General features: G+C 37.5%; 1 protein-coding gene across 2 annotated transcripts in view; it reads right to left on the bottom strand.

Annotated features, from left to right (window-relative positions):
• dock1 (dedicator of cytokinesis 1) overlaps window positions 1-25817 on the bottom strand; it is a 271575-nt gene that overhangs the window by 11241 nt on the left and 234517 nt on the right. For both annotated transcript variants that reach the window (XM_060895378.1, XM_060895387.1), the window contains exons 39-46: window positions 23567-23656; window positions 23353-23457; window positions 14876-15017; window positions 13964-14045; window positions 12013-12097; window positions 10069-10155; window positions 8422-8598; window positions 5683-5766 (exon numbers count right to left, since the gene is read on the bottom strand). In XM_060895378.1, coding sequence (XP_060751361.1) covers window positions 5683-5766; window positions 8422-8598; window positions 10069-10155; window positions 12013-12097; window positions 13964-14045; window positions 14876-15017; window positions 23353-23457; window positions 23567-23656 — 852 coding nt within the window. The remainder of the gene's footprint in view (window positions 1-5682; window positions 5767-8421; window positions 8599-10068; window positions 10156-12012; window positions 12098-13963; window positions 14046-14875; window positions 15018-23352; window positions 23458-23566; window positions 23657-25817) is intronic.

Below are 25817 nucleotides of genomic sequence, written 5' to 3'. Positions count from 1 at the left end.
AAAGCAGTTTTACAGAAATCAAATATAAATTTAGTTCTTAATTAGGTCCAAATAACTAAATTTCAAAGTAGTACTTGACAGATTTAACACAAAAACCCTAGTGTATATCTCTGGCAAGGGCTTGTTCCTAATAAGCGAGCCAGAGGTGACAGTTCCTTCGAAAAACATGAGGAAGAAACCTTGCACGGAACCAGACACAAAAGGGAACCCATCATCTTCTGGGTGACAGACAGACTGATATTCTAAGCCACTTCCCCATTATTAATGTCTCCAGTCTGTCCAACCCTGTAGTCATTTTAAAGTGTATAAATGTAACAACTGCATAAGTAATTATGCAGTCGTTTAATGTTTGTACCAGAAAACATCTAGAACCTGTAACAGAAAGCTGTTTATTATTTATGTTTATTCGTGAGCAACTGAAGGATTCTAATGTAAACTTTGATCTAGACAGCCCTGATGCTTCAGAAGTTCAACAGATCTGAGCTCTTCCCTTTACTGCGATTTGCTCAACAGACTGTGCATGTGCTACATTATGGTTCTTTCATTAGTGTGTGGTTTCTCAAAACTCTCTCCAGAAAGAAATGCTGCTTGTCCATCAGCCGCCCTCTTAAACACACATTGTGTGAGACGTGTTTCTCATGTGGCGCAGTATTCCTGGTCCAAACTCTTGCCTCTCAGATCTGATTGATTTCTCAGGGGTTGTCAGTCCAAATCTGTATTCTGGTTGTGGGTTTTTTTTTGTTTTGTTTTGTTTTTTATAGGATGCCATCAGAAAGGAACGTTTAAAGATGATGCAATGATATATTCATTTTACTGAGGTGTTCTGGACCAACTTCTATCACACACCATGTACAAACACTAAACATTGCTTCACCACATCCCTGTAAGTATCTGATACTTCTCTGGTGTTGAGTAGCTAACCCTGATACGTAAAACACACAGAGCGATCTACAGTATTTGCAAGACATATTGCAGGGCAGTGTGTATTACTATGGATTTAGTGCAAGGTTTCATTCAGGAGCATCAATCAAATGCAAAATATCCCATTTTCTGCTGATTTTGAAAGCCCTGGCTTCTCCCCTGAATTAGTCTATGCAATTTCACAAACATTTGTATATAAGAAATAGCCCTGCAGACATCTACACAGTGTTTACTAGAAACAAAGTTAGTAAAAAATCCCCATTTCCTTCAAACCTAACAGCAGAAAGAATTGAGATTTTCTGGCAAATATAAAGCCCAAGCCAGGTTACTGAGAGATATGAGACAGCAAACGCAAAAGTCTGTCACTAGGAGCTGACGCAACGCGTAGCAATCAGCTGCCTGATCACGTCCGAACACAGGCCCTGACTCACTTTAGACATAATTACATGTTATTCACAGCCCAACATCAAACACCAAGTCGAGGGTGTCTCGCACTGCTTGATGCATTGATCATCACTACAACTGGTCAGTGGGTGTCTATTTACGATACGCTCTGGTTTAATGGTGGGAAAATGATGGAGTTTTATGTTCATCTACTATTTTTTTTAAAGTGCAGTTTGAACAACAAATCAATGTAAAAAAATGATCTGATCTTTTTCACAATGACATTTTCCTCTACTCTGCAGAAGACTGGCATCACATCCCAGCTGTGGCATCACATTCCTGCTGCATACCAGTGATACCAGGATAGACTCCTGATCCACCATGACCCTGAGCTGGATAGATCACTCACAGAAAATAGAAGAATGAATAAATCCTTTTCCTCTGGCCTGTGTTCTTTTCTTCCATCCAACCTCTGCAGCTGTTGCACTAGTATTAGTACTAGCCCAACAAACACCCCATGTGGGCTGCAGGGGTTCATTTTTTATTGTATTTATTTGCAAAATGTGAAAGATTTAAACAATAAACACGATCAATCAAAACGATATACAAAACCAGTAACGTGTAGGTGAGAAAATAACACCTCTAGAGCTTTATGTAACATTTAAGGCAGCGGTTCTCAGGTCTACCTGTACTAAGAAATATACAGAAAACTATGTAATTTACAATGAAAGTCTAAAGGCAGGGAGAAGGATTTATGCAGAACATTTACAGGGATTCTTCAGACAAAGTATCTGTTAACTACAATAAATCTGTAAAGATGAATCCCAAGTACCTGTTCCAGTGATAGAAAGTTTCCTGGAATTATTAACAGATTAAGTAGATCTTTCTCTCTGGTCTCATCTTAAGAACTTTTCTGCTTTAGCATAATAGTGTGTCTTTTATAGACATGTATTCACTAAACATCTGCCCTTAAACTTCTTTCTAGTAATAATTGTACAGGTTGAATAACCTTAGAGTTTTCCTTTAAACTTGCATCACCTCCAAAACCCTTTGATTTCATTCAGTTTTAATGCTCAGTATTAAAATACTTTCACCTGACTGAGGGAAATGGTTTGAGATTTCCGACAAACATGCTCAAAGTATAGGAAAGCAAAAATCATGCAATATTAAAATGATTTTATAAATATATGTGGTAGAAGTGGTAAATATATGCCTGCGCGAGCATTTCCACATTCACAAGGCGTAGCAGTGCAGCTTTAGGATTAGCTTGGCTGTTAACCCAGAAATGCTGAACGCATGCAAATAAAGAAAAATCCGATCCTGTATCAGCAACCGTCTTTTAATATTCCTGAGAAAAAAAAACCCATCCTGACACCATCACTTTCATACAGGGAAATGGAGGTAAAGTGGAGTCTGTGAATACGGTGGTTTTAGATCTGCTCTGAAACACTGAATTTAACCCAATTTCTCAGCTTTCATTGATCAATGTTTAAGTATTAAAGTTTAGGTATTTTTCTACATTTTTTTTTTTCAAATTAAACATATACTTTCCTTTGTGTTATACACTTTTTTGTTTTTCTTTTGCTCAATTTTCAGGCTACAGTATGTGAATTCAAGCAAGAACTGTCAACTAATGTATAAGTCAATAAGGTCAAATCTACACATGCAACATCGCATCATGTGAATTTGACAAGATGCTAGAAGAAAGTGTTTTCACACTGACAGCCTGCGACTTGCACTTACTGGAGCTGTGTGTTTATCAACGTCCGATTGTCCATCTCACAATGGATCTGCGTTTAAATTTGCACATACTGGACTATTCCACTCGTATCACAAAGAATTCTGACCTCAGTATAATGACCAACAGCTGCTTCATAATTTTTTAATTTCTTCAACTTCTCTCTCTTTTTTTTTTTTTAACTCCAGGCAATTAACTTCTCTACTTGCTTTACCATGCTAATGTTTTAAATCAGTCACGTCCATAGGTGTTGATATTGTTAACAAAGTGGGGGAAAAAAGTGAAAAAACAATAACAAAAAGGAAAAAGGGGAAGCAAAAAATGATTAGTGTTATTTGGACTAACATGGAGGCAACATGTCATAAAAAGAATCTTCCCCAAACATTGCATTAGCTTCTGCTTATACGTGAGCCTACTGATAATTTCCTGGAAAATTGTACTAAGTGGCACTTCAGGTGATTGCCAGGTCAGTTTTTCCAAGATTGTGACTCTGGCTCATGTTCACCGGCGACGCCAATTATCTTTAAATTAACATACTGAATGAGCCCCAGACTGAAGTTAAGTGTCCTGATGTGCAGCAAGCTGGAATATTTTATTTAGAGCATCACACACAACCAAAAAATGCTGAATCTAACTAACAGATTTTTTTCCCGCACACCATACTCCTAACCCACATATACGTACTCCACCTTGGTTAAATGAGTCCTATTGCTACTATATGATCCAATGACTGCTGCCCAGGCAGTTTCTCTCAAAACCTCAGCCCGTTGTTAGATAAGTTGTTATAGACTGCCTGCCACTTCACAAAATGGCCTGTACATGTCATTTTCCTTCCTTGAGCATCTATAAAGGCAGCGAGTACTTCAGCACCTATTACACAGTGAGGAGGGTCATGAGTTGAAGGTAAGTGTGTATGACATGTGCCCTAAAGCAGATAACAACCTGCACAAGGGGAGAGCTCACAAAATCAAACACACATGCATAGCACTGAACAAGCTTATGATACAAAGGGAAGAATGCTTAGAAAACAAATTAAACTGTGTATTATTATAGATATCATAGGCACAACAAATCATGTCAAATCAAGTCATTAAGCAGCAAAAGAGGTATGTAAAAGCTGTAATGTTTTGGCTGCCTGAAAACACAGCTAACTAGCATAAAACAGTGGTAGCTAACAATGTATGAGTGATTTAACTACACAAATGCCTTAAAACAGCTTAGTGCATTAAAACATACCTTCATAAATAAAGAAAGCATGAGCATTTTCCTATATACTATTAGAATGAATTTAATTATAAAACATTATCGTCTGCGTCTACAGTAAGTCACCAATACTGCTATATTCTTCCAGTACTGGTACTGTAATTTATAACAACATGATAATGAGTGTGTTTAGAGAGTTCTAATGAAAACATATTATACACAATTTCTCTATCAACTCAACACTGGACGATTAGCACAATGCTGAAAATAGGACTGATTGATGCAACTGCATATAGTTATAGAAGTAATCAAACACTGCACTGAAGCATATGCTACTTTTGGCTAAACATTTGTGAGAACATATGCTGAAGCATCTTCCAGATACTTTCTTTCTAACTGTGTTATGCACTCTCTTAGTATTTCCTTATGCTTGATACTTTATTAGTGCACATTTTACAATCCTGCTGCAACCTGCTAATCCGGCACCATAAAACAAACAAGAGAAATGAGTACATTTTACAACAGGTACATGATTGCTTTTATTAATCTAAAGGAAGAGCTGTAAATTGAGATAATACAGAGATGCCTAGCTTTGGTAAAGCAGAGAATTATAGCTCATCTCTCTAGTAAAGAGAAGTACAAACATACAATTCAATGATTTTTTTTGACTTGTATGTTTTTTAACAATTTGTGCAGCTACTAAGAGGAGAAAACATAACTGACACCCAGCTGAAATCAGCCTCGATCAGCAATACAACAGCAAAAAATATGAGTACATTTATTGTTGTGTTTAAGATAAATAGCAGTAAAATCAGTAACCAGGTCGAAGGGGCCTGTTTAAAATAACAGCAGTGTGGAGTTTAATTAGAGAACTCATTCATTCTGTGAATTCTGTGCAGGTGTCATTAATTATCCTTTATTATAGACGAAGGGAATTGGAAGTAAAATGGGCCGTTCCAAACATTGTTCTGAGGAACAACGTAATTTGATTAAAAAGTTGTTCGGAGACATAGAAAGAAGTGAAGCAAATGAAAGGATGCTCAGCTAAAATTCTCTCAAATGCTTTAAAATGGCATCAAAACCCCGAAACACACAGAAGAAACTACTGTTAAAACAGATTGAAAGATAATCAGAAGGGCAAAGATTCAGCCAATCATCACGTCCCGGTAGATAGACATTTGACTGAAGCTAAGCTATGAGAAAGTAACCCCCGCATCAGCATATAGATGAGGAAAAGACTCATATACACAGTGCTACCGTACTTATAAAAATTTGCTCATGAAGAGCATCATTATCATTTTATGCAGTGTGTTTAACTGCTTTTTAGTAGTTAGCAGCGGTCTTGTCAGAAGTGTCTCTGGCTGGTTTTTACTGTATATGTCACTTGTTTAAGATCAGAATTGGCTTTGGGACAGAAAGCGCTGTAAAAGACATACCTGCCAAGCGATCAGGTCCTTCAGCTTGTCAATTTTCTCCTGGTCCTCTGGGTGTTCCTGGATGTACTTCTCAGTGAAAAAAGCCTGCAGAGCACAAGATTAAGAGAGACAGGGCTTTGAGTTCATTCTAATGACATCCAAGTGCACATTTGTATAATACTTCCCATGAATACTGTATTCATAATGCATTCTATTTATAATGTGCTCTGTACCAAGCTGTATATACAATACCTTAAAATACCTTGAACACCTGCTCACAAGTAGTTATAGCTATAGGAGAAACATGCCAAAGCTTTTCATTTCATATTCCAGGCAGCAAACTGAAGTTGGGCTAGCAGCAGCCATTCTGTTCGGCCAACATTTTGTCTGTCATTTTGCTCTTTGGGTCAACTTTGTGCCACCAAGGTCAACAAACCTTCAGCCAACTTTAAATTCACCTTCCTAATGCTGGTCTACAGCTGACAGGGTTGTTATAAAAAGTGCCCTTTGCCAACATGAGTCTGTGCTAGGCCAATTTTCACAGGGTTGTTCACAGGGTTGTTCACAGCGCTCCTTTGCCAATGTTGTTTTGCTTTGTGGCCCAAAATAAACGATGGACCAAATGTTTGCTACTGTACATGCAGTGCTACTTAATGCATTATAATACATGTTCACAACAACGCTGTTATGAACAGCCTTATGTAACTTAGAGGCATATGTGCCAGAAAAAAAACCCAAAACAAAACATTTAATTACAATCTATTTATAGTTTAATGTGCTGGGAACAAGAAACAAGTTATCACTTAGAATAGCGGGAAATATCTCACTATCCTCATTTTCCCAACATGCTCCAAGTTAATAAGACTTCAAATGCAGCATTCTTCTTACAAAAAAACTTCTGCATAGCCATGATTGTGGGTTAAAACACTTATCTTTAAAAACGGTCAAAAGTTAAGCGGTCTGCGTTATAAAAAATGTATGTTGTACATGTACAGATGACATACAGGACTCAAGGGACATGTTACCTTGAATTCTAAGTCTCAGACTCAGACGTCACGGCAGCGAACGTCTGATGTACATGGCAGATAAAATTGGAAACACTTTTTAACACAGGAGTTTCAAAGTGGTCATCTGATTGGCTGAATTCTACAAGATTTTCGAGAAATGCGTGCGTCGTGTTTAGCAGTCTGCCTAGAAACAAAGCTGTTGTGACTTTCCTCTACTTCCCTCGTGGAACAACGAAGCCGTCGTGTTTACACCTTTAACAACGAGTGGTTATGATGATCAGAACAGTAAATTTTCCAAATGATGTGAAGGATAGACTCAATAATTTGCATGACTTCTTAAAGAAAGGATCTATGTTTGCATGCTGGTCTGTTTTTGTAGGGACATCGACTTTACCTTTTCATGCTTCTAAACCTGACGTGAAGCAACCAATCATAGATCTTGTTTAGGAGTCCAGACCTGAAGTCTGAAGCTCTGGCTACAGGAGATTTCCCTGATACAAATAAAGCACTATCAAAAAGAAATAGAGATACCATTAAATTTGCTATATTCTATTCAGATGGGAAGGGGAAATAACTGCTCATTTGCAGCCAATTGTCTGTTGCTGTTTTTTTTTTGTAAACAAATCAGTGATTTAAATTGACTTTTGCGAGCGAACTAATCAAAGGATCTGATCTAAAAGACAAAAGTAGGAAGAAAAACATTCTTTCTAGTTGGCTGAAACACATTCAAGTTACACTTCATGTAGAAAAAAAAAAAACCATAAATATTACATCATATGATTTTCTATAGAGTGTAGACCAGGTGAAATTGCTTCTTGGAACTATATAATATTGCTACTGCAGTGAGGCAATATTCCCCTGCAGTTGAGGTATCATTTCCATTAGATAGTAAGATAAAGGAAAAGAGAGCAGTAGGCTTCTAACTTGCCTGAGAATATTATATACAGTAGGCTTAAGTTGTGTGTTGTATTGTTGAGTTTTCAATTCACTATTACATGGGTATTCCTAAACGTATGCAGTGTACCTTCATATTTAGTCAGTCTGTTTTTCAGATTTAACAACACATACATTGGCCAGAATTTTGTTGTAAAGCAGACATGTAAATTCACACCAAAACTCAAGACACTATCACAGTTAAGCTGTTTTGTGTGTGTGTGTGTGTGTGTGTGTGTGTGTGTGTGTGTGTGTTTGTGGAAAATCATTTTGAACCTGAAATTGGATGCACTTCTAAGCTTTATAAAAGCCTATTTGAGGCAATTTGTGCAATTTTCCTAGTTTAGATGTATTTTACAAATTCAATCATTTTTAAAACACTTAAATCCTGGAGAGGATTTCTCTACACTTGGAAATAAGAAGTCGTTGCGTCATTGTTTTGAGCGTTTGATGGATAAAGCAGAGAAGTAAACAGTCATCAGAGTGCACGCTGAGCTTTTTGCCACTTCCTTGATGGCACTTCACATTTTATTTTTGCATTCATTTGATTCCTGCAGCACTTGAGTGATTAGTTCCTTTGGAGACATCATGCAGGTATCTAAACAAATGATTTAGATATTGCTGCTCCAATTAACAAGACAATTAGTCTCAATGAGCTATTCCCCAAAAGCTAAAATCCATTTGAAGATGAACAGCTTTGTAGTATTTAATATTTATTACACTTTTATCTTTAAGCGTTAACTTAATTTGACGGCGGTTATTTCGATAAATTTAAAGGAATGATTTGTGCTTTAATCTTAGGTAAAAACATGCTTCTCACCTTTTCATAATTAGCAAAGCCACCCATGACGGCAGGGTCCACGATGCCGTTGAGCAGCATAGACAGGGGGTTGATGGGAAGGTTGGGGTCATTGAGATGGCGCTGGACCATGTTGTTGATCTTCTCATTTGACAGTTGCATGGTCTCAACAGCGTTCTCCAGGGGGCTAATCTCTTCCTGTAAACACAGAGATATGCAGAGTTTAATATTAAAATGAAAAAATTAAACATAATAGTAACTCCCTGCTGTTAGGTGCAGAAGGATAAATTAAAGCTATAGAAATTGCTTGATTGCTTCAAAACATTGTGTAATAAAATATAATACAATTAAATAAAATGCTATTTTTTTGTTTTATTTTTTAATATGAAATGAACAGTGAAGGATGGCAATTATTTTTGTCTGTTTCAAGTTATTTTAATTAAAAAATTATGGTACCAACACATTTGTCCAAGTCTGTATATGTGCTTTTGCTTTGACCAATTTGCCTTTCAAAGAACACAAGTCTGCATTAATGCATTTAACTCAACCTCCTTAGACAATATCCTAAAATAATCTACATCAAAAAATGTCATGTCCAATGCAGTTTTAGGGGGAAAAACTGCAAAGGGCTTATAATAGAAGGTAATCTGTTCATCTGGATCTTTACTCCCAGGACTGGATATTTACTGCAGATTGTCCCTTATTGATTCACCGTCTGTGAGAAGGATGTCACACCACACTGTGACAGACTGAAGCTGAGACCAAAACAAATCTGCCTGTTCCTGGCCATAACACACAGCTCTACAAATAGCTAATGAGAACATCGTGAGGATTATCAGAATAAACAACGACAGCTGAATATGGGAAGAAATATAAAAAAATACACATGGTGAAGAAGGTGTGAGGGTAAGGATTTGTGTTTGTGATTATGGGAGTTTGCGTCACACACACACACACGCACGCGCACACACACACACATACACAGGGGGGTGGGAGTGTGAAAGATAGTGGGAGATTTGTGTGGGAGAAGCACTCATGCGGAGAAAGCTGCTTTGTCAAAGATTTTCTAAAATCCCGATCAAAGCCTGAATTATAGAACACAATCCAGACTAATTAATCGGCACAAAAGTGTTAACTTCAGCACAAAAACTGAGATTCAGTGAGGACATGTAGAACTATCCCATAGTGCTAACAGGCCACTTTCTCAGACTGATAAAACAGCTGTGTCCCTTTCTCTCTCTCTCTCTGGCTGTGTATCTATTCCCCCTCACCCTGCTTTCCTTATGTCTATTCCTCTCTCAATCTCCATCTGTTTCTGTCTGTCTTTTCTCTCTTACTCATGGTCTATTCCTTGCTCTTTCTGTCTCTCACATCTAATTTATTACAACCGTCATAGGCACTTTAGATTAAGGACAAGTAAAATGGCAAACTTACTGAGTAATTAGTCACGCTGTGAGTACATTGCTAAGCCATTGCCTTTGCCGTTTGAGGTGTTTTCAAGCGAACTGAGAATAACACTTATTTTGACCCAATAATCAATACCAATTTCTTTCTACAAGCATACTTTATTCTGACACTCCTGACCCCATTGCTTTAGAAAAAAAAAATCTCCTGAACTTAATTAAAAGGAAAAAATAATCAGAGAACACAGTGGGTCAGTGTACTAACTGCAGAGACGGAGATGACTTCAAACCAGCGCAGGATCCCGGGGAGCTTGTAGGCTGTGACATATGTAGTCCGTTCGATCCACATATTCTATTAGAGAGAACAAAATGGCAAAAATGAACACAAATAGAAAAAGGGGAGAAAAGGTAATGGGTAAAATTAGAGACACAGAGAAATGGCTGCATAAGACGGACCACTTAGAAAAAGCCTTTATTGGTTTAAACTCCTCCTGAACCTACAGATGGCTATCCAAATTGGATTTATTTCTTAAATTTGATTTTTTTTTTTTTTAAGCTGAATGTCTGCTGATTTGGAGTTCCAATCCTCTTGGTCTGTTGGCAAGTTAATTTTATACAAAGATCAAGTCCAAATATATGTAAATATATATATATATATATATATATATAGATATATATATATATATATATATATATATATATATCGTCGCTGTCGGCCGGAATCCTCGTATTTCCAAAACCGTTATTTTTCAGGAAATTAAAAAAACGCCGTACCTTATCTGCAGTGCACAGGGTTTAGTCCGTGTTGCAGTGGATTGTCTTGCGCTAAATTCCTGTCCTCAGACAAGCACCAGAACTAGCGGGGGTCAAGATTTTTTTTCTTTGAGCTCAGTGTTTTGAAGACATTTACCTCAGAAGACGTGTTGATTCGTTGCGACTCTTCTTGAGGAGAAATATGACGCGAAGCTCTCCCGCGGAGTGAGGAAGAGGTGGACAGTTGAAGTGTCCAATGGAGTTATGAGATTTGCGCTCAAGCTATTTTCAAGACTTTAGATTGGTTAATAACTTGTAAAAATAACAGACCCACGTGGGGACTGACCAATAGCTTCGATATGTGAAAAAATATGAAATTGACAAAATTTGGACATACGAGGTTTCCGCCCGACAGCGACGATATATATATAAAGACCATTTAAAGCTGATGCTATGAATATGTAGTGAAATGAAACAGCGTTCATCTACTGTAGGTCTTATGTAAAGACCGAGCGATACATATTATCGCTACACATTGAGCGATGCAAAATTAAGTGCAAGATTTTTTTTCCAGTTTAGATCCAACTGACCACTCTGATCAAGTTCAAAAAGTGAACGAATCTGATGTGTTTGATTGGACTACAGCCCACTTTGCTTGCACAGTCACATTGGATGATGTTCATTGACTAAAGAAAGTTAGCCATCAATCAACACACAAATTTCCCTGAACCATGTGGACAATGATGGACGGCTATGAACGCATCAAGACAGGATAAAATCTTGTTGCATGACACACAGACACTCTCCTCCGTTACCTGCCTCATGCCTCAGTTTTGTCCATACTCCTATTACAGTCTTCATAGCGGTGCTTCAAATTATTAAAAGCTGTGTATATGTGACAAATGTGTATGGTTCTTACTTTACAGCATCTACTGTATGTATACATCCCCACTCATATAAATACTTTACACAGTTTTGCACACTCAATTCAATGATGTTTTTAAACATCTCTCTAATTGCTGCCATCATCTGCAGCTACTGTATGCTTACAAGAATCCTCTTATTATTTACCTCTGCTTATATGCACAATGGCCAATTATAGACTGCACACTGGACAGTGCTGTTTTATGTCCTGTAGTTTTGTCTGTCTGCACCGTCTCTTGTCTTGAACTGTTTGCTCTGAGTTGCACACTATGGACTTTATGAGGCCAGGACAAAATACTATTCACTCCTTAGCTTCGTGTTGCTTTATGTAGCATCATGGTCCAGGAGAAGGTTGTTTCATTTCACTATGCGCTGCACCAGCTATATATGGCTAATATGACAATAAAAAAGCTTCTTGAATCTTGTAAAATCTCAAATCGCAGATTTATTGTAAAGACTGCAAAGGCAGTTTGCTTGTTTTAGAATTAACATACACCCCATTCCCTTAGGCATACAACAAACCAATACATACAGCAAATTCATTATCTGGATCCTTCTCTCCTTTGCGGATCGGTCTGGAGTACTGAAACTTAATGACTTCATTGATGGTGTAAAAGCTGTAAGAGAGAGCACAGGAGCAGTTATAGAGTCACCGATCTCTCCAGTCTGACAGCATGATACTGGGTCGACTCTCAGATGAATGTGATATGAAGACGTGGCAGTGTATATGCTGTCATAGTAGCTAGAGGAATCTCCTGTCTGCTGGTATAAGGAGCAGGGCGAACGCTTGCGGCAAAACGATGGATGGGCTTCATTTATTTATAAAAAGGAGGAAAAGACTGGAGGGAGAAGATGGACATGCATTAACCAGAAGAATGGCAGACACTCAAGACTTTAAAGAGAACTACTTGGTCTGTATTTCTCTTATACACACACACCTCCCTTGACAATGAGCCACAAAAACATTTTTTTTCCTCCTTTTTTTTTTTTATCTCCTTCTCACACTCTGTGCCTGGAAATAAACGCCATCTGGCCTCAGAGGCTTTTGAATTAGATTTTGTAATTACTGTGCAATATGAATAAAATATCAAACCGAAAAGTCAGCAGCATTTCAATGCCAGCCAGATCAAAGTACATCTGGGATGTGTACAGGCTTTTCATTCATCTAGTAGAGTGTGTTTGACTAGAACAAGAAATATGTCATCCTGATGGAAAGAATATAGAGACAGAGAGCCAAAGAGACAGACACAGAGCTTTGGTAAAATTCTACTCGAAAAACTAAACTTTAAAAGAACAATAATTTCTCACACAGCTATTTCAGCACTTATAATCTATCAGGACAGATTAAAGATCCTCAAGCTTTTGATCATTTCTATACTAATTCCTTCCTGTAAGCGATTGTGTGATCACAAGACATGTGATCAGCATGTCTATGTCGAAGATTAGCAGCTACCGGGGTCTTCAAACTGCGACCCAGGTTTGCAAGGACGAGCACTTTGCTTATCTATACTATCAGCTGTGTTTGAATTTGTTTACTTTCTTGTTAACATGTCCATCAATGAGAGCTAAAATACGTTGCTTCTTGTTGATTTACCACGTCATACATTCATCACAACCGTTTCATGCTCGATTTGGTTAAAGGCAAAGATCGACTAAAAATTCTCTCTGAATCTTATCACTTCTTGTACTATGTAAGCTGCCCCAACAATATGGTCTGGATGTTGCTACTGTATGAAATATGTTTACTAGGCATTTTAATTAATAGTCTGTGGTTCGACAGTCTTTGCCGAATGTTCAGTAAAGTATAAATACTCAGTGCTTGTAAAACAGTCACCTCACATTCAAACACTTCACTGATTGAACATGAAGATGATAGCCAGATACAATAAATACTACGTGATGAGAGAACACCACAGCTCATAGCTAAAATGTTAGCCAAAGTTTCCAGTATTTAGTTGAAGCTACAAACGTGATATCAGGATAAAGACTGTACATACACATCTGGATTAAAGCACATAGTCAGCTTGTAACACTTGAGTTAAATGAATTAGTTACCATGTAATTGGACTAAGTATTGAAATTTTGATTTGTCCACCTCTCAACATGTTTTTATACAACATAGAGCACATTGTTCAATAGAAATGAGATATATTTCCACTTAACAACTGGTTCATTTTCCCAACTGATAAGTGCATTGTTATATTCAACATCTGCAGAGGTAGACAAGAGCCCTTGCGTTTTGATGGAAGATTCCAGAGAAATACTGTTAATTCTTACAATTGATTCATACTCATGGATTGTGCACAATGTGACAAACTAATAAGGTCAAAAAGATTAGTTTTGCTTTCAGTCTATGAAGTGGCTCCTTTTTTCCCCCCATCTGTTGGAATGAATATTAACAACCAAAATGTTTCGATGTGTGATCTTTAAGAATGCTGCTCTGTGAAAATGTACAATGATGAGGATGATGCTGATGATGATACCTGACTATCTGCTCACACACGGGCTTGTTTTGGAATTTGGGAGGAAGCTCGAGTATCGGCTTCACTGTGAAACACTGAATATCTACACACAGAGTTAAGAAAAAGCATCAGCAGCCATTTTGGTCAGAGATAAAAATAAACTATACTTTAAACATCAAATAAAAATGTAATATGAATAATTGTATTAGACAAGTGCGTTTTTACAAGTCTAGAAAACTCCAGACCTTGAAGTTATTAGGATCTAATTTATATTGTTAAGTTATTTAAGCCTCAATCAATTCACCAATGAGAAGTGTACACTAAAATAGGTTTTGACCTTACTGATCATCATGGCATTATTCATTAACAATAAAAACAGAGAAACTTCATAACGTTCAAAAATGTCAGAAAAAAATGTCTATAAAAAATACCCTAATCATACTGTAATTTAAAAAAGTATACATTTATACTGAACTATATCTAAACTTTTTTTTCTATTTTTATGCTAGTTTTTAATATTAATTGCTTGTTGTTGAGAATTTGCCTATACAGAATCTTTCTATTAAGTCAACTGACTAAAACCCAATTTTATTTTATTATTCCTGTCTAGCTTTATTCCTTCGGTTAACAGTTAGATTATATTTTAATATTATGCATTGCTGTTATATCGTATGACTGGAAACCTGTTACATTTAACCAGATATCATTTTAGAGAATATAGTTCTTTATATTCTTTATGGGATTCTTAATGTTTCTTAGATTCAAAAGATGACTGATCAGCAAACGCCCTGCTGTCGGATTCAATATGGAACCTCAGAAGTTCCCTCAGAGTAACATCGGAGGTACCGTAAATGAGTCTAGATGTAAAACACATCCATAAAATAGATGAACATGGTTGTGTTTTGTTAGAATGTCAGCACTAGGGAAGGATACACTGGCCGGGGGAAAGTCGGAGCTCATCGTTGGGGGCAGTGGTGGTCTTCATCTTTTCAGCATTTGGGAACTGGGTAAGAAGCCTCGCCTCAAAATCCTCCCTCCGCTCGTACTCTTTTCCTCGATAGATAAACATCTTATTCTGTAACACAAGTACAAAACCTGATTAATACGCATAGCACACATCGCAATAATCAGTCCACACTGACATTAAATAATTCAACAATTATTTGATAATAAGCAATTCAGCAGCACCGTGGTATCATTATTATTCACAGATAACTGTAGCCTATTATATTCCTTTACTTGGGACTAAAAAACAGACCAATTTAACTACGTGTGTGCAAATTAAATATCTGATATAACGGTTAGAGATGTATATCTGTAAAAATCAACAGTTAACAGATCCTTCCTGGTAGTCATGTAATCACTAAAAAATAAAATTCTGGAAATAAAATGACTGAAAGGAAACTTTTTTAAATTTATTTATATATATATATATATATATATATATATATATATATATATATATATATATATATATATATATATAATGATTTATTTATATGTATATATATATATATATGCATATAGTTTCTAATCCTCAAACAGGACTACTCATGGTTACAGTTAACTCGTGATCTATACATGAAAGCATACACAAACTTTGTTGAAATCTTTACAATTGCCATTTTTCCTAGCCACATTGCGACCTGCATTTTTATTGGAACCTCAGTGATTAAGGTTTGCTTCGGAGTGACTGCAATTGCAATAAGACAGAGTCAATATCCAACAGAAAAAATGCAATTAAATTTTGACATTCCCACATGCACAATAAATGTCACTGTAACAGTACAACGCCCAGGATCATCAATATGAGCACAAGTGCACAGGTTCAAATGCGACTGTTAAGCGTGATTTTAAAGCAAACAAGCGCTCACACATTCCCGCAGCAAATATTTCCATTTCACAGTACAAATAAAGAAATAGCATAAATCTGTTGGAAAGGAAAGCAAGGAAGCACTTCAAGCTCTTCAGATCAATGTGCACCGATTCCAGATAGTGAAAGTGAAATAGTGGAAGTGAGTCTACACACTGTTATACTCACGGTGTGAATGTTTGCATGTGCTGTGCAAGGGCTCAAAATAAAACTACTACTATAGAAAAGGGATAAAAAAGATAAAAAACCATTGTGTCAATTTCTTTATATTTAAAAAGCGGAATACTGGTATCCTTATGTGTAAGGGTAGGTACGGCTAGTGATTTCAGAAAAAACTCCTACGATAAAAGAAACAGTCTAAGCAGTATATTCGTCACTAACAAAGATTTAAACACAGATTTAGCTGATTCATGAGGCCAAAAAAAAACAAAAAAAACACAAGGCTAAAGACAGAAGCCTAAGGACAGCTGTAGTGTAATTATTTAAATCCTGAATCTCAAATCATGGTTGCCAGCACTTTCAGCAAAGTGCGTTTTAAAATGCATCACATTAATCTGCAATTCAAAGAGAGCGTGACGCTAGAGCTGTGTCTTGGCAGCTCTCTCTGGAAGACAAGGTCACTACAAGCACAACTGCAACAGTGGCGTTTTAGGAAATTGGTTCCTTGAACGCGCTCCAAACTCCAAACATGCTCATCTGGCAAGTTTGGAACAGCCAATACAAAGGGCTGCTAGAATGCAGGCTACTCCTAACCCAAGGCACACACAACTACATAAGCCTGGCTGGCAGAATGGACCTGGGGACGATTCAAATCATTTCGACAAGCACCTGATCAATGGAAACATTGGACAGGATGGAAGCTGAACTCTGGGAATAAATAGTGATTTATGGCCGAGAAAAGAGTGTTTAGACAAAAAGGTTCCAAGAACATCATCATGAATTATATGCACAGTTACAGCATTATTACAACCTTTTTTAGTACATCTGCTAAATGGATTTGGATGTAACTTCAAAATATAGGAGAAATTAGTTTGAACTTAAATGTACCATTTACTAGTGTACAATATACTAGGAACTGATTATTTCGAAACCAAAATATCACATACATTTGTAAGAAAAATAAAAAAAATAAATAAAATTGGACATTTGGTTGATTTTCTGATGGTCTTATAATATAACGATGATAGTGTAATGTAATAAGATTATATACAGTATGTCTTGTTTGCTAAAGCCTTCTGCTTGACCGGGGTAAAAATATACTCTTATAAAATAAAAATGGTCAATCACAATTTGCATGAACCCATAATAATTATTTAGTCATCATGACAGACTATCACAAATAAGCACGTATGAAACTACTCGCATGTAAACCACCAGTTGGTAAAGAGCTGAACGTTAGCCTGCAGGGCCTTGCTGTTATAATGTAAGCCTAATATATTAGCAATAAAATGGCAATGGCTGTCGCCCCCAATGAAACTTTATATCCTCCATCATCCAGATCAAATCAGCTATGTAGGGATATTCTGGATAGTTAAAAGATGTAAGTGCTCCAGAGTTCACCATCAAATTCGGTATGAAATCTATAGACAATAACGTTTTTCATGTATCAAATTACATTTGAATGTAATTTCCTGTCATTCTAAATACCTGCTTTGTTTTAAATGGCTGCTAGATACTGTGGTATATGGTTGTCAAGGTTACCATGTAAACTTTAACATAGCTACTAGACATAATAATAATAATAATAATAATAATAATAATAATAATAATAATAATAATAATAATAATAATAATAATAATAACAATAACAATTAACATTTCGTGTCGTTCTTCAACAAAAATCCATCAGAACTCAAAGACATCACCAGTAAAGAAGATGGACTAATTTTGCTTTCACGTAAATTTACCATAATGTCCAAAAAGAAAGAGCAAAAGCGGTTGATTTGGTGGAGTTGTGACAGGCTGAAAACGTACAATTAGCTTCCACCCTTTAGAAAGAGCTTTCAAAGTACATCAAACACACTGCGGCTTTCTCAGACAGCCATATGTTCCCATTCTCGCTGTGTGCATTAGGACAGAATTGAGGTGTAAGCAAGCAGTGAAAGAGCTCACTCAGCTTCTGCAAACCACCTGAACCCACATACTTCACTCTTCCAATTAAGCGAGTGCATTGCGGAAATGAAATATGTCTGAGGTGAGTTTCAAATCTGCTTCGACTGATAAGATGGCAACCGGCAGCTTGTCTGTTCTACATGCGCATGTTCGTGCCGGCAGCTATTCAGGTCACGGTGGAGTTAGATGCTATGCCTCTCATGGCTCCATGTGCATACCAAAGAGGGTCTTTGAAGAAGAAAAATGCAGGCGCAACACGTTTTCTATTTTCCCGCTGCAGGGAGTTCCCTTTACAGAGATGCACATCAACACAGACAGCACTACTTCGCTAAGTCTGGCTCAGTGTGCAATGCTAAAACAGGAGCAGTAACAAATTACAGCCAGAGGGGCATTAAACCGAGTGGCAAATTTGGTCTTTCAATTTGGCAGAGGATATGGTTTGAAAACACAATCTCTGTATGGGGAATTAGTTTGTAAGTCGTATTGCCGCTTTAACCTTGGTACAGGACCAGCTATGTAATAGAACGGATTTGACACGTCGACAAGTTTGCTGTTTTGGTTCATTCTCGATGTGGCTCAGAAGTTTGTTTTTGTCTTGTCTTCTCTTGAAGCCTAAATCAAAATAAAGTATCACAGACAAAACATTAAATCACGGGGGTGAAACTCAGACCTCAGGTTAGCGGATCACAGTTTACTTAGCTTCACGTTCGACGACACAACCCCATTAATCTAACATATACTTTAAAGAATTTATAAAACTGATAAAGATAACAGCAGAAAGTAACCCCCTCCATATAACGGAGATAATAGAAGCCATTTTTAAAGCTTGTCAAAGAACTCGAGTCCGTGAGGAATCATAATGAGAGCATGGCACCTCATAAATTAGAGGGCAGCGGAAGGAGAGGCGAGGCTGCATATGTTAAATATGCTTTATTTCCACAGTTTAAGAGATGAGTTCTCTTCTATCTAACACAATGCTCACACATGCATACATAATAGAAGACAAGCAAATTTCATGAGAGGTTTTAGTAAATAAGGGTGATTAAAAGTAAGAAAGTAACAAATTAGAATCATTTTAATTTATTAAGATTTACCACAACAAACCTACCTCATATCTGTAGTGTCATGCACTATTAAAGGAGTATTTGAATGCCTCTCTCTTACATACATGATGATTGTTTGATTTGCATTAACTTCAACAAAGTTCTTGATGGTGAGAATCGTACAAGCAAATTTGACTACTTAAAAATCACATTTGATGGAAGTCTATGAGCGTGGCGAATATTATTACCAAATCAGATGGTCCCACATGGAGGTTTACACTTTATGAAAACATCTCATCTTTGCGTTAGAAGATAATCTCACCTGGAATAGATTTGTACCCAAGAACTGCTGCTGTTAGCGTAAACACTGACTTGTGCATATCTTAGCAGAGAAACATCGAAGGCACAATAAAGTGCAAGCTGTCACACAAGCAAGGTTACTGGGCTTTTTCAAGTTTTTCATGCCAAATGAGGCTAGTGTGTGCACCACAGAGAGCTTGTTAACGAAATAAATATTTAGATAAATTAATTAATTAGGAAAAAATTTTTTTTTCCCAATGCCTGAAATTCTGAAGTGGAAATTTTGCTGAGACCCAGCATCCTTGCACACCAGTGTATATTAGATCTCTTGGCTTAAAAGCTAATGTTTTATTAGCAGGATTTAATTGTTCTACTCTAATGCACAGTCTTTTGTTATGTGCTGCAATCATTCCATACATTACAACTACTGAGATCGTGGGTTGGAAAGTTTCAGGCTGTCTGCCGATACGTACTTCCAGCCATTCATGAAGAAGATGCCTTCATAAGCAGACAAATGAAGTCCTGTTGCCTAAAATCAATTTGATTCGAGGAAAACAAAGTGGCTTTATTGAGGCTATTGATTACCTCTAATAATTAAGCATGCCAGTCAGCACAGACGAGGCAGCAACCCCAGAGTGACAACGGCAAAAGATTAGAGGAAAAAGAAAAAACTAACCACATTTATCTATTTTAGCTGAGCAACACTGCCAAGAAACAGTCACTCAACAAAGTTGTGAGTGATAACAAGGAATTATGCTTTTTAGTATATATGGGTGCTGTTAATCACACAGCTGACCAATTCTTTAATATTCTAGAAAATTAAATGATGACCAAAGGCCCATACAATCTCCCTCTTCTCTCTCATATATACAAACCAGTACACACACGTGTCTGTGTGTGCATATACATACATACATATATATATATATATATATATATATATATATATATATATATATATATATATATATATATACAGGGAGTGCAGAATTATTAGGCAAATGAGTATTTTGACCACATCATCCTCTTTATGCATGTTGTCTTACTCCAAGCTGTATAGGCTCGAAAGCCTACAACCAATTAAGCATATTAGGTGATGTGCATCTCTGTAATGAGAAGGGGTGTGGTCTAATGACATCTACACCCTATATCAGGTGTGCATAATTATTAGGCAACTTCCTTTCCTTTGGCAAAATGGGTCAAAAGAAGGACTTGACAGGCTCCGAAAAGTCAAAAATAGTGAGATATCTTGCAGAGGGATGCAGCACTCTTAAAATTGCCAAGCTTCTGAAGCGTGATCATCGAACAATCAAGCGTTTCATTCAAAATAGTCAACAGGGTCGCAAGAAGCGTGTGGAAAAACCAAGGCGCAAAATAACTGCCCATGAACTGAGAAAAGTCAAGCGTGCAGCTGCCAAGATGCCACTTGCCACCAGTTTTGCCATATTTCAGAGCTGCAACATCACTGGAGTGCCCAAAAGCACAAGGTGTGCAATACTCAGAGACATGGCCAAGGTAAGAAAGGCTGAAAAACGACCACCACTGAACAAGACACACAAGCTGAAACGTCAAGACTGGGCCAAGAAATATCTGAAGACTGATTTTTCTAAGGTTTTATGGACTGATGAAATGAGAGTGAGTCTTGATGGGCCAGATGGATGGGCTCGTGGCTGGATCGGTAAAGGGCAGAGAGCTCCAGTCCGACTGAGACGCCAGCAAGGTGGAGGTGGAGTACTGGTTTGGGCTGGTATCATCAAAGATGAGCTTGTGGGGCCTTTTCGGGTTGAGGATGGGGTCAAGCTCAACTCCCAGTCCTACTGCCAGTTTCTGGAAGACACCTTCTTCAAGCAGTGGTACAGGAAGAAGTCTGCATCCTTCAAGAAAAACATGATTTTCATGCAGGACAATGCTCCATCACACGCGTCCAAGTACTCCACAGCGTGGCTGGCAAGAAAGGGTCTAAAAGAAGAAAAACTAATGACATGGCCTCCTTGTTCACCTGATCTGAACCCCATAGAGAACCTGTGGTCCATCATCAAATGTGAGATTTACAAGGAGGGAAAACAGTACACCTCTCTGAAGAGTGTCTGGGAGGCTGTGGTTGCTGCTGCACGCAATGTTGACGGTGAACAGATCAAAACACTGACAGAATCCATGGATGGCAGGCTTTTGAGTGTCCTTGCAAAGAAAGGTGGCTATATTGGTCACTGATTTGTTTTTGTTTTGTTTTTGAATGTCAGAAATGTATATTAGTGAATGTTGAGATGTAATATTGGTTTCACTGGTGAAAATAAATAATTGAAATGGGTATATATTTGTTTTTTGTTAAGTTGCCTAATAATTATGCACAGTAATAGTCACCTGCACACACAGATATCCTCCTAAAATAGCTAAAACTACAAACAAACTAAAAACTACTTCCAAAAATATTCAGCTTTGCTATTAATGAGTTTTTTGGGTTCATTGAGAACATGGTTGTTGTTCAATAATAAAATTAATCCTCAAAAATACAACTTCCCTAATAATTCTGCACTCCCTGTATATATATATATATATCTATATATATATATATATATATATATGTATATGTATATATATATATACGTATATATATATATATATACACACACACACACCCCAATTTTACACTGATTATTCCCATGTTCCCATGCAAGCCTGGGCAGAAACGGTTATTACAATCTCATTTCTCCATTACGGAAGTACAGAAGAGTGCCTGAGCACCCAGCTGCTGGGACTCAATCTCATGTGAGCGGAAAATATCCTCATATCGTGTGACACCAAGGGTGCGGAACATGTGAAAATGGCAATTCGCACACTAAACGTTTAAAAGAGAGAGAAAATGGAAACGGTATAAAGTACTCCATGAAATATCTCAATGTAGAGGTCAAAAAATAAAAAAAATAAAAAATAAAAAAATGCACAGTCTGCCATCATGCCCAGAAATATTGGAGGGCAGATGGAGCTCGGCTAATTGATTTGCAGTGTACTGGACAGTTTGAAGGTCCATGTGCTACAGTCAAGAAAAAGGAAATTGTGTGCCAACAGACTGAACTGGAGGAGCAAATTAGTTTTAGTGTCTCCTAAAACCAGGCCTTGCTGAAAGTTGAAAGAAAAATAAAATCGATACAGTTGTGACACCAATAGTGAAGAGATCAAATTAGCTTTCGGCAATTATAGCAAGTATGAGGTTCTATTTAAATCAAATAATTGTTGACTAATTATCGCTTTGCTGTTGATGCATGTTTAACGACTCATGCAATGTGAGAAGCCCAGATCCTGCTAGAATTCATGCATCATTAATGACTAATCAATGCAGAGTATGTTTATCTTAATGGATGAATGAATAAATGAATGATGATATTTCTGGGTTCCAGTGGTGGGATCTATATTTATAAGACAACCTGGTGTTTTAGCTGTGATGAAGAGATATCTGGCCTTCCTGACATGTTTGCTCTAGAGCTTACGTTTTAATTTACAACTGCAGCCCCTGATAACGTGCTTTTGATAATAATATGTCCTGAGGTGTGCGTCAGGGATTTACAGCCAGTCAGTCTGAAGAACTGAAAAATCTTTTGTATGAGTCACAAGTCTTCATGGATGGACCAGTCCACAACACGTACTATTATAAAACATTAGTGGTGCTTGCTTTGTGACCCTATTAACTATCAACACAGGGATTTGTTGCAGCAGAGTATTAAGCAAAGATTATTTATTGCTTTTAGGTAATTTATTTATGAGTACATTTGAGAGCAAACATTTGCATACCCTGAGAACAAAATGATGAGTAAATAAAAACAAACAGCACTTTTACCCAAAAGACGTTTCATACATTCAGCCCTCCGTTATTGCAAAAACACCATCATGCGATGTTAAGACATGTAAAGTGAATAAAAAATGATTCTGGATAGCTGGTTTATTTTAAAGTAAACTCACGTTTCATTCATTTGTGCATTTCGAGAATATATATTTTTGAAATGATAAAATCTGGGTTTGTGTTTCTGTTTTCACTCAGAAACCCAGTGGGATGTAAAGCTTCGCACTGAAACATAAAAGTAACTCACCCTGAGGAAAGAAGGGTAACCCAGACCATAATATCCCACAGCAAAGTAGTCCGGCTTCGGTCTGATCACCTTCACTATGTTCTCATAGAACTGTGCCTGCTTTCTCTGAGAGAAAAACAGAGCATAAACCTCTTATTGTACATTCTCAATTTTCACTTTGTTGATGCAAATTTAAACATGCTGAGATTCATACAGACAATATGCTTAGACTCACCAATAAAGCACTCAGCTGCTCAAAGTCAAACATCTCGTTCTCATACTGTTCGGCAAGCTCCTTCCCCAGAAGGATGGCATCCTCCCACATCTGTACAACAGCGCACACACACACACACACACACACACACAAGAACTGATTAGACATTGACAGTTTAAAGAATGCAAAGCTACTTTCTTTGATTTTCAAAATAAAAAAAGAAAAAGAAAGAAAGGAAGAAAGAAAAAGTAGTAAGAAAGAAAGAAAGAAAGAAAGAAAGAAAGAAAGAAAGAAAGAAGCAAAAAAGAAATTAAAGAGACAGAAAAAAATGTGGGAGTTAACATTGCATGTCTTTGGAGCAGTATGTCTGCGGAGTCGGACATTAACGATGTGCTGAAGCAGCACTACAGTATAAATTAAGCACATGATGCCAGCGACACACAATTCAAACCACAATGAAACCCACACAATTTGTCTTAAGACTGCAGTTTAAATGAAAATGAAGTAAACCTCATATGGATCGAGAACATCCTTTTGTTAAAGAAAGAGGCAGAGATAATGATGACCCTGTGTTATTAATGGCCTCGAACAGCATTAACACTAAATGATCTAGAGACAATATGGAGTCTCACGATGATTTAAAATGTGCATCTGAAACATAAAAAAAACAACACTTGACCTTGTATTTGCAGCACTTGTGCTATTCTAGTACTTGGAAGTTTTACCTTGCTCAAACATAATGTATGAGCTTTCTGATTGGGATTGATGGATTATCACTATTACTGCTGCTCCTAATGATGTGAGTAATTCAGCTCCAGAAGGGAAAAAGTCATTTCCACAGTGCATGAATATTGCAGTTGTAATGGAGGGAAAAAAACCAAAATATAAAATCTAATAAAATTCCACGTTCACTGTTATTGAGCTGTAAATTCAGCAGGATAATTAATTTGTTCTATTCATAGACGATCAGAAAAGAGCTAATGTGTACTATGGAGGCAAAAAACCTAGACAGAGTCATAGAGAGGGAAAGAAAAAAAAACAAAAAAAAACAAAATAAAACCTGAGCTGAGGATGGCCAGCCATATTTGATCTCTAAGCTTTCATGCTTGTTTTATCTCTACTTATCTCTCCTTCGCTCTCTGTAGCCATCTGGCCAAGTCCCAACAGGAGGAGCTACAATTAAAATAGCTTTGCTAGAAAAGAATGCACTCAGTCTCTGACAGTGTGTGAAGCGGAGCACGTCAGGATGTCGAACCCTCACCCGAGGACAAGCTGCTCTTCCACTTTCTCACCCCCGCAACCCCTACCTACAACACACAGGGCTGAAAGAGGCCTCAGTAGGGAATTCTAATTATGGGACCGGCAACGGCAGGGAAATACTCACCTACCACACACACATGAAATTTGTGTCCCCTGGCAACATAATGAGCCTCAGAATAAGGGACGAAAAGCTGCTGAGAATCTGTAACCGCACAGTCAAGCGAAGAGCACTCTGTGTCTCTTGACATGCCTCGAACTCCCTGAACAATATTCGGGGCTGCACTTTTGTGATACAAAAACCTAATGGAGATCGAAGGGCTATGGAGGTCCACTCCTCTGGTTTTAATATTCACTGCACTCCTTCAGGAGGATGCGCTCTGCTTGCTTCAGAATATGAATACATCACTGTTAATGCTTTCTGCTATCCTTGGAGCTGAAATCCGTGTGTGTGTGTGTGTGTGTGGTCTCCAGAGCATCAGCAGAAAGTGGTCACTTCAGGAATACAGAGTTTAGCACGTTATTAGATAATGTTGCTGTGTGTGATGCTCCTGATGCGCCATCAATGCTGTTACCACGACACAGTCACTGCTGTGTGGAGAAAAGTTCACTGCTCAGATGATATCTGCTTAATGGTGATTTTTTGATGGATGTGCTGTGACATGTCCAAAACGACAAATTGGCTACAGTCATTGTAAGACCCATAATACGTGTGTCAAGAAATGAGGGCACAAGAGGTTTCAGAGAGTGTGACTTGACTTTAAGACTTTAGTTCCCTTATTCAGGGACATTCTTCAGCACACACTGTTCCTTACATACATTCGCTTCACAAGTGGACGTGTTTCTGCTTTCTAGCAACTCGGCTCACTCCATGTGCTCTCTTGTTTGCCCTTTAGCTCAATTCGACTTAAACTGTTTCGGACACTTTTTTGTGAACGATCTGAACTGAGTATAAATATGACGTGGTTTGGAAATCTGGACCAATGAATGAAAAGAATATTTAAATACACGATGT

This window comes from Tachysurus vachellii, chromosome 2 (genome assembly GCF_030014155.1).
Source record: "Tachysurus vachellii isolate PV-2020 chromosome 2, HZAU_Pvac_v1, whole genome shotgun sequence".
NCBI lineage: Eukaryota > Metazoa > Chordata > Actinopteri > Siluriformes > Bagridae > Tachysurus > Tachysurus vachellii.
Note: the sequence above shows the minus strand (reverse complement) of the source record. Positions and strands in the feature narration are given on the sequence as shown.